The sequence below is a fragment of the Cryptomeria japonica genome, chromosome 4 (assembly GCF_030272615.1).
Source record: "Cryptomeria japonica chromosome 4, Sugi_1.0, whole genome shotgun sequence".
NCBI classification, from domain to species: domain Eukaryota; kingdom Viridiplantae; phylum Streptophyta; class Pinopsida; order Cupressales; family Cupressaceae; genus Cryptomeria; species Cryptomeria japonica.
Window position 1 is genome coordinate 108,492,019 of NC_081408.1, and position 17,061 is coordinate 108,509,079.

The following is a 17,061-nucleotide window of genomic DNA, read 5'->3' on the forward strand; positions in this document are numbered from 1 at the left end:
GATTGTGCTTTAGCCCGATTATGCTTTGGCTAGTCATGCTGAATGAATTAGTTGCTGAACGTATTAGGTTAGGCGATGACAGAGATAATGTTCTGCTGAATTCATTTCCTTATACTCGCTACTTTATTCCTTCGTCAAAAAGAGCTGTTAAGAAATGGAAGACTCTCCGAGCTGCTATTCTGCAGCTGTTTTTGCCTTTGATTCAATTTGCTCGCAGTGATCGGGTATACTTCAAGCAGAGTGCTCCCGATTGCTATTTGAATTGTTTGCTTTCCGTGGACGAAGAAGAAGAAGATGAATAGCCTTAAACATGTTCGAGCTCTTTTTTCTCGCAGTAGACAGCACCTCCACAGCTCTAGAATGGGCTCTCGCTTATCTCATAACCCATCCTAAAATACAAGAAAGGGCTTATCAGGAGGTAAGACTAGTTATGGATGGAAAAGAAGGTGGGTTGTTATGTTTGAAGGATTTGGGGAAGCTGCCATACTTGCAAGCTGTTCTGAAGGAGACGTTGAGAAAAGAGTCGATAGCGCCGCTTGCAATTGTACACCAAACTGTGGAGGAGTGTAAGATGATGGGCATCACTATACCAGCGAAATCATCAGCACTTATAAATCTGCAGAGTGTCTTCCGGAGAGATTTATAAGTACTTATAAATTTGCAGCGTGGAAAGAACGAGTATGTGCCGGAATGGACCTTGCTAACTTTCATGTCCCCATCACTCTTGCCAGTTTATTGCTTAAATTTGAGTGGGCATGTGTGAAGGAAGGGAGTCCTCCGGACCTAACCAGGCATATTCCTTCCTTACTCGTGTCTATGAAATATCCATTGGAGGCTCGCATAACCTGCCGTTAGAGAATCCTCTGGACTTATTTCTGTTCCTAGGTTTTGTTTCTATTTCAAGTAGTAATCTCAGTAAAATTCTGACCGCTGTGCATACCAGTCCCATAATGACAAGTGATACGAGCCAATCTCTAGTGTTTGATGTATTGCAGATTGGAGATGCCAAGAATAGAATGGAGTTAAAAGAAAAGGAAAATTAAAATTATTCCTGTCTATTTGTTCTTATTTGTTTAAGGAATCTACGTCCCTTTTGAATGGTGACAACATTGAAGAGAGACATATGGCAAGACATATTTGTTGTGATCGAAGCATTTGAATTATCTTTTTTTTAATAATTAATTTAATTTTGAATATGGTCTAGTTTTATTTAGAGATAATTTAAAAATTAATTTTTATAATTATTTTTTAATATTTATTGTTATTCTATTTTTAAAAGTAATTAGTAAAGTAGTAGATTATTTTGAGGGGTTGATTTTTAATAATTAAAAAGTAGTATATTTTTTTTTAGGTGGATATTTTTTATTTAACTTGATTAAATAATTGATACTATAATATTCACACAAAAAAGGGGTTGTAGATAGTAACACCCACAAAGTATAATTAAATGAGGTTCAACACAAAACTGAATTAAAAAAAGGGTTACACCAAAACAAAGTCCAAGTAGCCAAACAAAATCTAAAGGGGGGCATTTTTTTGTAATCTAGATTGTCATAAACATTAGTAGAGACAATGACATTAATTGGCTCCCATCTAGTGAAAGTATCTTATTTTTTAGGAGGATTGTCTATAGATTGTTGAATGCAAGGAAGAGAGATATTATTTAAGTAGCTCATGATGAGGGAATTTTCTTGAGTCAAGTCAACTAGGATTGTCTCCCTAACCATAAGACAAGGTAGAAGGCATCTAGTCCCAACCATCATAAGGAGCAATATTCTTGGGCATAAAAGGTTGAGGGTCACACTAATATTAAGAATAGGATCCATTCTCTCATTGACTATGCTCACACCTCATAAGATAGCTATGTTGCACCTATGCCCTCATTAAGGAGAGAGAAAACCATGTGAAACTCTACCAATAGTGCATTGGGCATTCCCTAGTAGTCCAACAACTCCTCAAGATGAGACACTTCGAGGATGACTTTTTGAGCTTACACTTGAATCTACATAGGAGTATTAGAGAAAATCATGGCTTTAGTGTACAATGAAAAATAATAATTACCAAAAGAATAAGAAAAAAATAGAAGTATTTCTATCTTTCAAAATTTTGAAAATAATTTCTACTCTAAAACAATGAAAATCTATATAGACTCATAAGAGAGATAAGACTATAAAATTTGGTATATAATGCTCTATACCATACAAGATCTAGCTAAAATTTTAGCTACCCAAGATCTATGAGCTTCAATGAAAACACAAGAGATATCAAATATAAAACAATATTACCTTTTTACCAAGGATGCAAAAATTATACAATGATCATGGTTTAGGGTAATAATTATAGATTAAAAATAGAAATAAAACCCCTTGGTTATATAGGTCAAGGGTAGATATAGGACTACATAAGATTATTTCATGTGCCTTAATGTTCTCACTTGGGAGATGAGGAAATAAATATCCCATGTGTAACCTAAGTAAAATTAAGTAAACTATTGCGAATATTACCTCAATTTTTGGACAATTAGGTGGATCACCCTATTAACACTAGAAAACACCAATTTTTAAGACTAACCATATGCAAAGAGAAAGGGTTATGCCTAAATGACTTGAAAAATCCAAGGATTTGAACTTTGAAGATTCATCAGTTCTAGAAAAAAACTAAAAAATATTATTTGAAGGATTATCTATGGTGACAAAATGAGCAACAATGATGGGGAACACCCATATGTGCTAATTGACTACTCAAAAGGATGCCCTAATATAAAATATAGACAGCAAAATGAATTAATTTGGGATCCAAAATAACTAGCCAAATTTATTATAACTTATGATACCAACTCCCAACAAATGACTAAAACTTCTACTAGGGATTAAGTTGATTAAGCTTAAGAAGATGGGGAGACAATGACATGTAACCTTTGAGAATCTTGTATATATAAAGAAGCTTTCAAAATACTCTTGATGGAAAAATGTCCCTAGATTTTCACAGTGTCTCATATGATAAGAAGGATACCAAAGAAAAGCCTAAGTTTCAATTCAAATGGTCCATTTGCATTTCACCAATATTGTGGTTGTGTGGCTCTTATTGTCTGACTTATTGAATTTGGGAAAATGATGTCCAATTTATAGATTTTGGATGAGAGGAATGGATGGTCAAGATTCATTCAAGAACATAATTGATCAACAATGGAGATTGCTTGAGATAGAACTAATTGAGAGATAAACTCATTTGATTGATGAGTTAACTAGGTTGATTGATCAAATGACTGAATAGATTGATCGGTGAACTGAGTTGATTCAAGAGATAACTAAATTGATTGATTTTCTCCAAAAAGATGATTTGGAGTTGAAAAATCGATTGAGGAGTTAATTGGGTTAACTAGGGAGATGACTTAATTGGTTGGGAAGTTGGCTGCATTGATTGCTTAGTCAAACTGAAAGTCAGTGGCAGTTAGGATTTCAACATGTGTTGTAGGAAATTGATTTGAAATTTAATTTCATTTGAATTTTGATTTTTGAAAACATGAAATAAAATTCACATTTATTGAAATTAGATAAAATTAGAATTGGGGGAATTTTGAACTATGTGCTGAAATTAGGTTGGGTTGCAAGTGGATTATTAGGACCTTGATTCAGACCCTGGTTACTATAAGTTGATCCCACTGAGACCAACACCGCCAATTGAGATTTACTAGTTTCAAATGAAATATTGGAGGTACTTTCCTGACTTTGTGTTGAGACACTTGAGGTTGTTTGCAAAGTAACATTGGCATGTGTTTGGGATGTGACATTTACATTAGAAGATGCCATGTCAGACTGTAAACTCTGATTTGAAGCTATACTAGCCTAGGTTGATGATTCTTGTGTATTCTGAGTTGGTCCTTGAGTAGAGCTTGAGGACACAATTTGCATTTGAGACAAGATTGCGTTTTGATTTGAAGTTACTCCTGGTGGTAAAATTGTTGTCACATCAAAGTTTTGGGGTAACTTAGCACTATTTTGCAATAGAAGGGATAGATATCTATCTCAATTGTAATTTAAGAAAGCATTAAAGACAGTAAGGACTTATGAGTCTTGTTGGGTGGCCTCAAGCTCTTTTGTGGTGAGGTTGTGTTGAATTTCATCTATCAAGGGCATATTTTTCAAGTTTGTTGGCAAGGTTGCCTCTCCTCAAGCTTGTCCATGTGAATAGTTTGACCAGTTCATCGTGCTATTTGGGTTAAACAAAGCATCACTATTTTGATCCATCTTGTTCTTATCCTTTTGCGATTTGGTGATGGGCATGTGGACTTCTAAGATGATTCAAAGCTAAAACGCAAGACCTATGATGGGTTGTGACGCACTAAGGATCTAAATGCAAGGTTTGGATTTAGAGATAAATTATGTATACAAGTGAGACTGAGTATGCACCCTAACTTGACACTCTATTGAGGATTAGGATGAGGTTGTTGTTGTTGTTGTAGCTTGAGTGTCTTGAGTCTCTGCTAAATGATTTCTCTTCCAGCTTCGGTCTTGATACAATGAGATTTTCGTATTTCATCCTCTATTACAAATGTGATTGCTATATACTGGGAAGCGTTCTTTCCTAGCCTCCAAGAAAGGTTGTTAAGGTTGTCAATAATTTCCTCTTAATCATTGTTTAGTCCTAGATTAGGTTGTAGGAATGGGAAGAAAGTGTCACCTGGTAATACCATTTTGATGCATTCTCTAAGACTCTTTCTAAATGGGGGATGAAACCTAGAGTGAAAATGCAAACACTAAGGCAAAAGTGAATTACCAAATTGGTGACACTTCTCAAAAGTAATGAGGATTGTTTTTTACCAAGGTTGAGTTTTGATAGACGATACCCTATACTAGACTGATGAGTATGGGCACCTAGACTGATTAGAAATTGATTGATAAGGAGAGGTCTCTTGAGTTCACAAATTTCTAAACAAGTGTTTGGACTTGATCTTGGGATAATGCAAGTGCAAAATGAGGACTATGAAACTTATGGGTTTGATGAGTTCCTAAACCAAAGCTTGGCCTTGACCTTAAGACAATGTTGGTGCAAAATGAGGATTATGCAATGACCTATTGACAGGTTTAGATTCAATCTTAAGATAATGCAGGTTAAAATGAGGATTAAGCAGCCTAGGGGACCTATAGGCTTAGATAAACTTTTGATCGCAAAGGCATGAATAAGATAGTGTAAAGTTTGAGTTGGGTCAGTGTTTTGTTTTTTGGATCTTGTTTGAGTTTTTTATGTTTTTGGTAAAATGGTAAATTTCAAACACTTAGAAGATAGTACAAACAATATGGCCAATGTGTTTTTTGTTGACAAACTCTAAAAATTAGAGTTACACATGAAAGGGCCTAGATTAGCCTAAGATGGGACTAACTCTTACTAGTTTTTCACATCAGAACATTTGAAAACAGATTGAAAATAACTACAAGCCTAGTTTGGAAAATGGAAACCATTCAATGGGGCCTCTACAATAGAATACCTTGAGCAAGACAGATAGATAGAGATTCTGGTAGCACTGGCTCCCCCACCATAACACACTTCTCGGGCTTACCAAATTCTCTTACCCCAGAGATCTAGACATCTTTATAACTAGGGGATTCTTGTCTCATCTTGAAGGGTACATGAGAGGTAGCTACGGGGTACAATCCACACTCCCTAAACCATCAAATGTAAGTATTTTTTGCTACTAAAAATAATTGGTTCGTAGTAATGTTCTAAGGGATCCCATTCCAATGGCGAATTCTCAAAGAAAACCACTTAAGGCTTTAATTGAGCTTAATAGTATAGAAAGGGCCTCCACATATGTCAAATTCATTGAACACTTCAGTTGCTTGACCAGCATATTTATATAGTGGCTCGAAAAACATTACTCGAGATCCAGTTGGGAGAGATATGATATCCCCAATATATCTCGATTTGAAATATCCTTATGAGGTGATGAAATCCCCAATCAAAGATATCCCTCTACTACAAATGAAAAAATTAGGTGTCGTTATCACCTTTCCCTCTCTCCCAAGACCTCAAAGGTGGGTGGAAAGGTATTCAATGCAATAGTGGATCCAGCCTACAAATCGAGCAAGCGCTCAAGAGACAAGAAACAAGAGTTCATTTCCTTTTAAGATAACATTTTTTAGCTTATCTAAAAAGAGGTGAATCCATTTCCATTTTATAGACCCAAATTGAAGTGTGAGTTACCATGCATGTCGATTTTATTGTACCAAATTGAACTGTGAAACTACTAAAATAAAAAACAAACACATCCTGCAAGCACGCGAGTTAGTATTTTAATTTAAATTGGGTTGATCGAAACGTCTCTATTGTCCTTGCCACATGCCAAAGACAAACCATCAGTAGCACCAAAAAATCAAATTAGAGATAAAGGACAAAGATAGAATGAAATAAAAATTACCAAACTTATGCGACACATCAAATGAATGCATGCGAAACCATACATTAACACATGCAACATAATATCTTAATTCTTGTGAAATACTGATTGAACACATGCAAAACTAGTTTCTTTGTAAAACTTGCAATTTTGATTTTTGCAAAATAGAGGATTAAAAATTCAAAAATTATTATCTGATTGCTAATCCAATCCTCTCAATCATTCTATATTTCAATATATAGGCTTGGACACATCTTTAATACTAAAAATAAGTGATTTTCAAACTCTGGTTCAATTAGTTTTTGTTCTGCTCTCAGGGTTTTCTAGAAATGTCTTTGTTGTCTTCTATGTTCTACCTGTTGTTTGGAATCTGCACTCTTGATTTTTATCTTACGAGACATGGGGTTAGATGCATTTTAAATAAAATTTGTAACAGATCAACAATCTTTTCAGAATTGCAAAAACTAATCACAATTAAAAAGTTAAGGTAGTTACTAATAGAGATAACATAAATGTCTTACCATGCTTTTACCTTGGATGAATGTGAAACACTTGAGGCACGAATGCGAAACACCCTCTTAACAAATGCAAAATTCCATATGACCCGACTCACCAGCAGGCACACCAGAATGATCATGACACTCACCTACACAGATACTCATCAATAAAAACAAAAAAGAAGGGAGGTCAACCACTTGAGCTCGCGAATAGATCATCAGCACTCAACGGTCAACAAGAGGGTTTTTATGAACGGTCGCCCACAATCGCATAGAGGTTCGATTCTTCATTGGCATTGTTCATAGTAATTCAGGGCGATTATAAAGTCAATTCCTTGACCGTATGAAAAATACTATTCATACACATGCGAAAACCTACATGTAAATGCGAAGATCAGTAAGTTGTACTTTCAAGAACACAAAAAATAGATAGCATGTTAAGTTGATGTAGATTCATGTCAGGTTCACCAAATGTATTACGCAAAATTTAATCATAAATAATCATATTATGAAAGTTAACCACCAAAACTTCAATCTAATTAGCTAAATCATAATAATAATGAAATAGATAATCTAAATCAACAAAGCATAAGTATTAAACAAACAAACCCCTTTTGTTGATGAAAATCATAGCTTCCATTGTTGTTCTCCAATATTGTGGTTGTGTGGCTCTCAGCGTCGTGCTAGGATTCCTACATAAAAATGGCACAATCATTTCAAAGATAGTGGTTATTGAATTTGGGAAAATTATGTACAATTTATAGATTATAGATGAGAGGAATGGAAAGTCAAGATTCATTCAAGAACATAATTGATCAACAGTGGAGATTTCTTGAGACATAACTTATTGAGAAATAAACTCATTTGATTGATGAGTTAACTAGGTTGGTTGATCAGTGAATTGAGTTGATTGAAGAGATAACTGAATTGATTGAGTTATTCTAAAAAGTTGATTTGGAATTGAAAAAGTGATTGAGGAGTTAACTGAGTTAATTGGGGAGATGATTGAATTGATTGGGAAGTTGGTTGAATTAATTGCTCAGTCAAACTAAAGCAGTTAGGATTTTAACATGTATTGTAGGAAATTGATTTGAAATTCAATTTTATTTGAATTTTGATTTTCGAAAACATGAAATGAAATGCACATTTAATTAAAATTAGACAAAATTAGAATTTGGGGATTTTTGAATTTTTGAATTAGTAAAGAATAATTAGTTAATTAAATAATTTAAAGAAATTATTTAATTACTAGGAACTTGGATTTAATGAAAAAATTAAGATTATTTAATTAAAGGTGTTAATTCAAAATTAATTAAATAATAATATTTAATTAATTATAAAAAATAAGGTTAAATGGTTAAATGATTGGAGGGATAAATTGAATAATTAGAATATGATGAAAATGTGATGATTAAATTACTTTTAGAAGAATAATAATTAGATTAGTTAAAGAATTAAAGAATTATTTAACTAATAAAGACTAATAATTAGTGCATATTAGCAATGGGACATTTTTAGGTGTTTAAAACACGTATTATCTGAAGTAGTTTTGTTTAGAAATCACAGTTATGTGAATACTCTACTTTTGAAATAGTGGATGATTCCAACCACTCATTATGCTAATATTCTTGGAAAGCTTCAGATTTATGTGGGATTGGGAAATCATATTGTGGGTTTGAAGAGGTGTCAGTTGTTTGTATGCAGTGTATTGAGGGTGGTGTGAAAATAACTCTTCCATTGAATCTCTACAATGATCATCAAATGGCGATTTTCTCATATTTTCTTTTATTTATTTATTTAGTTGTCTTTATTGAGAGAACATCTTGTTGAAAATGTTTAGTTCCTCATAACTATCAAGATTAAGTGGGGTGTTCTTATAAATGTGAGGTATTCCATTTAATTTGTTTCTCTTACTTTTGAGTGTCCTCTCCAATGGATATCATATAAATTCAATCATTTATCAATCTTGTAATGTCCATTTCCCAATATTCCCTAGAAATCGAATTTGCAACAAATTAGGGTTAGGGTTACATGTTACCGAAAAGAATATCTCTTTAAATAGCGTGATTCCTAGGTTTGAATTCTGAAATTGTAACATAAGAAATATACATATACATATATGTATATATATCTATATCTACATATATATATATATATATATATATATATATATATATATATATATATATATATATATATGCACACACACACACACACACACACACACACACACACATATATATATATATGTGTGTGTGTGTTTATGTGTATGTCTAGATATATACATATACATATACATATATATGTTTATGTTTAGATATATACATATACATAAACATACATACATATATATATTCAATCATTAGCGTTAGGAAAACCATATCATATTCATAGGTTATCAATAATATTACACAAGCATATTGGGGTTTGGAGGAAGAGACATGATGGGTCCTCTTGAAGCCTTTTTATACCAAGCCCAAGAGTGGATGTCTACTGCAACCTTCTTGCTTCCTTGGCAGCTTGTACATGCTTTCCCCATTCATGTCTCATTTTTTGGAAGATAGTTGCCATCTTGTGGAATTGTAGGGAGGTTATAACAAGGTTCCTTGACTTTGTAAGTTCCCTCTTTGTCCTAGGCCACTATGGTCCCTCTAGGATGACCTACTCATGAGCCTGTTAGTCACCCTTTTCTTACACATTAAGCCCTCTCCCAAAAGGTAGATTTCAAATAATATGCATATATTTTTACTACCATAGAGGCATACACTTAAGCATAAATCTTATTGAGCAACATCAAAATATAAAATATGAACACACACACACACACACACACACACACACACACACACATTGTTAGGATAACCAGTCGACAACTGAGAGTGGGGTGGATTAGTTGTCAACAGATTATGAAACTTTAAGCACTTAAAACCTTTTACTCAAATAGCAGATATAGCAATTAAGCACAAACATAAATCATAGAACATTTAACATTCATCCACTACACATAACACCAAGATTTGTATGTGGAAAACCCGGTAAAGGGAAAAAACCACGATGGGAAGCCTACCCATAGTCAAATAGTACTTCTGCAATAACTATGTGATTACAATAAGGAGCTTGCACATGCAGGAAGGCACACTTCCTAGAGCACACTTCTCATCGCAAAGGAGCCTCATTGACTACAAAATATCTTCGGACTACAATCTGGAAAGATGATTGAACTGAAAGAATAGCATCTCCTATGCCTTAGTATAATTTTGGTTAAACTCAATACCGGAGGTCTAAAACCTCTTACACAAACCCAATTCAATCACCTATGATCAACCAAAACTTCTACATATGATTACAACTTTATTCGCACATAGATAATCCCATAACCATAACCCATACCATGCATGATCTACAAAGAGATCTTACATCATATTTATACAAACCTAAGACCTAAACAATTAGGTCGGCCACCTAAAAGATAATACAATAAATCCATTACATAAACCCGTAAACCAATGATAATCTAAGTTGACCTGAGGTTGAAACAACATAAACCAATCAATAAATCCAACCGGTAATGCATCAGGAGCATCCTTCAACACATTACACAAATTAGTCCATAACCTAAGAAAAATAACACCAAACCTGAAATAGGTCGCATAAGCCAAATGCAACATCATCAATCAACTGGAACATGAGTAAGATAATCATCAACATCTTCGTAGCCTTCTAGAAGCCATGCCAACACCACTTATCAAATCTATCAAAATATTTTTAACAACATCTTTGTCGGTAAAACCCTTACCGATAACCAAAAAGATCACTAGAACAAATGATAGCTTATGGATCACCAAATCCTTAACCAATTGAATGTGATACACTCCTGAACCACATGAATTACCAAACCAAACTAATACCACAAACCAAAGCATACCGGAGATGAATCTCCTAATCATCATCACAGTCCAACCACTCTACTGGAACCCAGTAGAAAACCAAAATAGCTAGCGTTGACATCAATGACAAACATCAATGCAACACAATCAATTCCTCAAATAGCCAACAATGCATATACACAAACACATACATATACATATACGTACACATACACATGTGTGTGTGTGTATTTGTGTGTGTATGTATATATGTATATGTATATGTATATGTATATGTATATGTATATGTATATGTATATGTATATGTATATGTGTGTGTGTGTGTACATAGACATATATATACATATATTTGTGTGTGTGTAATGGATAGACAAATATTTGTGAGTATTATTTATTTCAATAATATTGGCTTGTAAATATTATACTGAAATCTCTCAAATGTTGTTTCTTGGTCAACTATTTACAACCTTGACTGGTCTGATTTTTGATGCTATTGTTTCAGTCTGTATGTGCTAGAGGATTCAATCTTCTTTTATGATTGATTTTTTGTTGATGTGTTGATTTGATAGCATGATTTGCTAATTGATTGTTTGCATGATTTCCTTCGATTGTATGTTTGAGGTATTGGTGAGTGATAATGTAATGAAGGCTGGATTTATATATTGGTGAATGATGATTGAATGAATGCTGGTGTGATAACATAATTTGTTGATTGATTGTGTGCTTGATTTGAATGATTGGAATGATGATTGATAGGTGATCTTTGAATGTTTGGAATGGTCTCCTTTATACTTTATTGGTGAAAGGGTCGCCACCTTTCATAAGGCTTGAGTCACCACCCTTCATTAGAATTGAGTCACCACTCGGTTTTGACATTTTCACACATCACCCCATTGCAAATATCCAAAAAACAAAACACTAACCCCCAACTTTTTTTCTTTCTACATTAGTTGTCTTAGTTTAGTTATTTGGCCTGGTAATAATTTTAGTCTCTTTAGCTATTAACCTTTTACATAAGGAGATGCAGTGCCTTAGGTTGTCAAGAAGTGATCAAGTCATATGTCTCTCTTTAAGTTGGAATGAGGTCAGTTTAACTTTCAATTCCTTGGTGATGGAACAATTTATGATGATCATTTCATTTGATCATCACCATTCAACTTTCAAAATCAAAGATAGGAATGTTGAGTCTAAGTGTGGAGAACTATCAAATGAAGTGAAATGCTTGGTGAGGGGTAGTCATGGCATACGAAATAATGAAGAAGCCTTGTAAAGATGAGGTTATTTCTATAAGATAGAGGAAGAACTCTTGAAATGGATGAAGTGATAGAAGCAGTGAAAAGAGACAAATCAAGTTACTTCTAGTGACTTCTTAAATCCACACCTTGCTTCATCCCCACTTCTAGTTGGTGCCTACATCCTTGACCATCTTCTTGGAGCCACTTCCAGTGACCCTCCAAAAGTTTGATCACCTTGGGATGACTTCCAATTGGCTATCAAATGCCTATCTAGGATGAGCATGTCCTTTTTGTTGGTGAGATCAACACTTGTTGAGGTAAGTTTTGATGTTTTGAAGGATGTTTCTTGAGGTTGGTGAGTTTGCTGAGTATGAGTGGAAATGACTTGAAATGCTAAATGAGAAAGTTACATTCGTTCTTTGAAGTCACTTCCAATGACTCTCCAAATCCATGACCCACCTTTGAAGACTTTCACTTGCCCTTAAAAAGTTTGACCTACTTGCTAACATTTCCACTTGAGGGTAATAAGTCTGACCAATTTCTATCACTTCCACTTATTGGACAAATTCATGACCCACCTTAGATTATTTCTAGTTGCTAGTAAAATCCATGATCTATTGATGGAGACTTCTAGTGACCTTACAAAACCATGATGAACCTTTTCCACTTCCAGTTAGCACTCAAAACCCTATTGAAGGACATAAAGATATAGTGTTGGTGCTGCTAAGAGATGAGGGTTTCAATGTTTAAGAAAAGTAAGTTATCATGACAATGAAGGAATGCAAAGGATTGGGAAGGAAGATGTTACTATCCATGGACCATAAAATCCACAACAACTTATAGTCACTGCTAGTGACACCTCAAAACCCTAACTTGCTTGTTGTCACTTCCACTTGGGGGTGAAAAACTTGACCTACTTGATGTCACTATCAATATCACCCAAAAAAATACAAGTTATGATCACTTTTAGTGACCCCTCAAATCCCCAATATGCTCCAAGCACTACCAGTGGTACCACAAAATCTCAACCTGTTATAGGGCACTTCCAGTGCCCCATCAAAAGTCTGGCCTATTATAGGTATTTCCAGTTGGTATAAAAAAGCTAGGCCTTGGTGGATAATGAGCAATCGGGCTTTAAAATGTAAAAAAATCAAACTTTGAAATGTAAAAATTAGATCTAAAACCCTAGGAGCATACCTAATTCCCATCCTAATTTGCAGCCCTAAAGGCAAAGCATATTTAATATTTGATGTTGATTTGAATTGTGTTCATTGTTGGGAACTTCATTCTTATTTATATACATTTAGGCTTTGATTTTGAAGGGCCAACCTAAATTCGATATTGAAAATTTCAAAGAAAAATAGATATATTCACAAGTTGGCCAACCTAGTAGAATAATAAAATAACCTTTAGAAAAATGTGTGCAAGTGCTAAAGGGGGGAAATGAAGCTGGACAACTTGATTATAATTGGAAATTTTTTGAATTTTAAAAGGGAAAAAGAAAATGATTTTAAGATGGCTAACTTAGGGTAATTGATTTCCATTTGAAAGAAACATAGAATTTTGATCTAGGTCAATCTTAGAAGTGTTTTGTGAAATATTTAGGGTGTTATATATATAAGAAGTCAAGAACATCTCATGTCATCATTAATTAAAGAAAATTCAAGGTAGATTAAAGAATACATGAGATGTGAATTGTAGTAGATGAGGAGCAACAAATCTATGAACAAGGGGTACACATCCATGTTATACCTAGAAGGATAATGCCAGTAGAAAGTGCAAATTTTGTGCAAAGACAATTAATCTCAAGAGTAGATACATGTGAAATTTATGACAGATTTAAGAAAATTTGAGAGAAGTGAAGTTCATAGCCAGACAAGTGCATTCACCTTAGAAATTCACAACATATTAAGAGCAAATTGAGGGCATATTTGTTTTCTTTTCATTAGGCCTAGGGTACACTATATACTAGTCAAGGGGAGATGATTTATATTAGGTTAAGGATAAATTTGTTTGGTCCCGGAGACAACTGAGAGGGGGGGGTGAATCAATTGTACAGTAAATTCAAACCAAAATTAACTTAACCAAAACTTAATGCTTAATGCCGATAAACCAAACTTTATGTCGGTAGATAGTTTTATTAGTTAATTATAGTACCGCTAAATATTAATGCATGAAACAGAAAGACAATAACACACACAACACATAACACAGATATTTGTACGTGGAAACCCTGTAAGGGGAAAAACCACGGTGGGAAGCCTTACCCACAATCAAATGATACTACTACAAATAGTATGTGTGTACAATATGGAGTCTGCATATGCATAAAGGCCAGCTGCCTAGAGCTCACTTCTCTACCACAAAATGAGAGTCACACTAACTACAATTGTATGATTAAATCCAATGATAGTGTACTGTTCAAAATAGCATCTTCATATGTTGGATTTAGTACAGGTTAAACTCTGATATGTCTACTTCAAATACCTTCCTTCAATCTTCAAATGATGTATGCATGTATAGCTCTGCTTATTTTCGCAAATACCTTATTATAATCCTTTTTTCCAATCGCATATCGATCTCACAAATGAAATCTTACATTTATACCGAAAGCTAAGACCAAATGTGTAGGTCGGTCAACTTACAAAGAATAATACAATAAAATCAATTACAAATAAATCGATATCCGATGCATCATGTCGGCTCAATGTAATTACAATAATAATAAAATCATTTCCATAACGTGTCGTGTTGATCTGGAATATATATGCTTGTCGGTGCATAACATGGACCTATTTGTCGATAACAGCAAATATGAAAACCTGAATAGACCAATAACCAACTTGCCAAAACCAAATGATCAAATCATGTCTTCGACATAACCAAGTAGTCTCCAAGTCATTTCAGGTGTCGGTGAACAACATATCCTACCGGTGAACCAAATGTCAGTGACTGTGCATAAATCACTGAACATGTCAGTGGACAAAACCAAGAATCTCCAAGTGCTGATAAGTGTTGACAAGTGATAACAAGTGTTGACATCAATGACAAAACCAATGCAACACATCCAAAATACCAACAACCTCCCCCTTTGGCATTGATGGCAACACAAGATGGAAAAACCATCAAAGTGCCAAAACAGAAATGCCAAAAACCAAATACCAATAATTTCCAAAGAGATCATTCAACCAGAAATCAAAATTCATAAAGTCTCTCCCAAATAATATCTCTCCCCAAAAATTTTTTCCATAATATCTCTCCCCCTTTGACATCAAATTCCCAAAGCAAATACAAACAGTTCAAAGAACTTTTTACAAAATACCAACTCATTACAAACTACCAACTACTCCCCCCGAGAAGTAGCTCTCCTCATCAAAGCTGGAAAAAGATTTCTCTGTAATTATGTCGGTCGATGACAAACATCAACTGTCTAAGTCTCTACCGATGGGGGTATAACCCCAAGCTTCTCTCTGAGATATTCAAAAGTCTCCTTAGGCAAAGGCTTGGTAAAAATATCTGCAATATTCTCTTTAGTATTCACATAAAACCAATTTCACGTCCTTTGCTTCAACATTCTCTTTTAGAAAATTTAGTTTGATAGAAACATGTTTAGTTTTAGAGTGAAGTAACGGATTCTTAGATATATCAATTGTTGTTGTATTATCACAGTAAATGATTATAGGTTCCTTGCATTTTACCTTTATGTCTTTCAACATTTGTTTGATCCATAATACCTGTGTACAATTGGTTGTTGCTGCAACATATTCTGATTCTAATATTGATAAACTTGTACAACTCTGTTTCTTGCTCAGCCATGAAATTAGTCTGCTACCAAGAAAAAATACTCCGTCGGTGGTGTTTTTTCTATCATCTACATCTCCTGCCCAATTAGCATCTGTTTATGCACATAAATCAAAATTTTCATCTCTAGGATACCATAATCCAAGATTTGTAGTGCCTTGTAAGTACCAGAAAATCTTTTTTACTGTTGATTCATGATTTTCTTTAGGATTACTCTGAAATCTTGAAACAATATAATTGTATTCATAATATCAGGGCTTATTTGTGTCAAATACAGTAAACCTCCTATCATGGATTTGTATCTTGTCGGATTAATAGGTGTTGATTCATCCTTCAAAAATAGTTTATTAGTTGTAGTCATAGGTGTGCCTACCAGTTTACAGTTTCCCATGCCAAATTTCTTGAGTAGTTCTTTCAAGTACTTAGACTGACATAGGAATATACATTTATTTTGTGAAATCTGCAATCCTAAAAAGAATTTTATCTCTCCAATCATAGACATTTCAAATTCTTGTTGCATTTTATTAGAAAATTATTTACACAATCCATCTTCTCCTCCAAAGTTTATATCATCAACAAAAACTTCAATAACCAAGATGTCATCATTAGTCACTTTATAGTATAAATTGTTGTCTGTATTACCTTTAGTGTAACCAAGCTTCAAAAGATATTTGTCCAGTCTAGCATACCAAGCTATAGGAGCTTGCTTCAATCCATATAAAGCTTTCCTTAACCTCCAAACCATATGTTTGTCATCTGTCAAAGAAAATCCATCAGGTTGTTCAATGTAAACTTCTTATTCAAGATCTTCATTCAGAAATGCACATTTAACATCCATTTGATATACTTTATAGTTCTTGTGAGATGTAAAAGCCAATAAAAGTCTGACTGCCTCAATCCTAGCTACCGGTGCAAAGGTTTCATTGTAATCAATTCCTTCTTTCTGAGAATATCCTTTACACACTAATCTTGCTTTATTTCTAATTACCTTACCATCTTCATTAAGTTTATTTCTAAAAAACTCATTTAGTTCCAATTACATTTTTGTCTTTAGGTCGGGGAACTAATGACCAAGTGTTATTCCTTTCAATTTGTTCCAATTCATCTTCCATAGCTTTAATCCAATATTTATCTTCACATGCCTCATTAACTGATGTAGGTTCAATTTGAGAAATAAGACATACCTCTTCATTTGTCAATCTTCCTCTAGTCATAACTCCTTGATATTTATTTCCAATTATCTGATC

The 17,061-nt window shown here is 34.0% G+C and overlaps 1 protein-coding gene and 1 long non-coding RNA gene across 3 annotated transcripts in view; one reads left to right on the forward strand and one right to left on the reverse strand.

Annotated features, from left to right (window-relative positions):
* Positions 1–310: 310 nt before the first annotated feature.
* Positions 311–855, forward strand: LOC131046131 ((S)-canadine synthase-like). The gene is made up of 2 exons (XM_057979794.2): positions 311–566; positions 665–855. The coding sequence occupies exons 1-2, from the start codon at positions 311–313 to the stop codon at positions 853–855; spliced, it is 447 nt and encodes a 148-aa protein (XP_057835777.2).
* A 5,757-nt stretch (positions 856–6,612) lies between these two features.
* Positions 6,613–17,061, reverse strand: part of LOC131046110 (uncharacterized) — a 134,892-nt gene continuing 124,443 nt past the window's right edge. For both annotated transcript variants that reach the window (XR_009372225.1, XR_009372224.1), the window contains 2 exons: positions 7,501–7,583; positions 6,613–7,266 (listed from right to left, as the gene is read on the reverse strand). This is a non-coding gene — a long non-coding RNA (uncharacterized LOC131046110). The remainder of the gene's footprint in view (positions 7,267–7,500; positions 7,584–17,061) is intronic.

What these genes read in the sequence shown, in the direction of transcription:
- LOC131046131 (XM_057979794.2), top strand. Translation starts at nt 311, where the DNA reads ATGTTCGAGCTCTTTTTTCTCGCAGTAGACAGCACCTCCACAGCTCTA. An exon ending in ACACCAAACTGTGGAGGAGT is followed by an intron (nt 567 to 664) that starts GTAAGATGATGG and finishes ATAAATTTGCAG; the next exon opens with CGTGGAAAGAACGAGTATGT.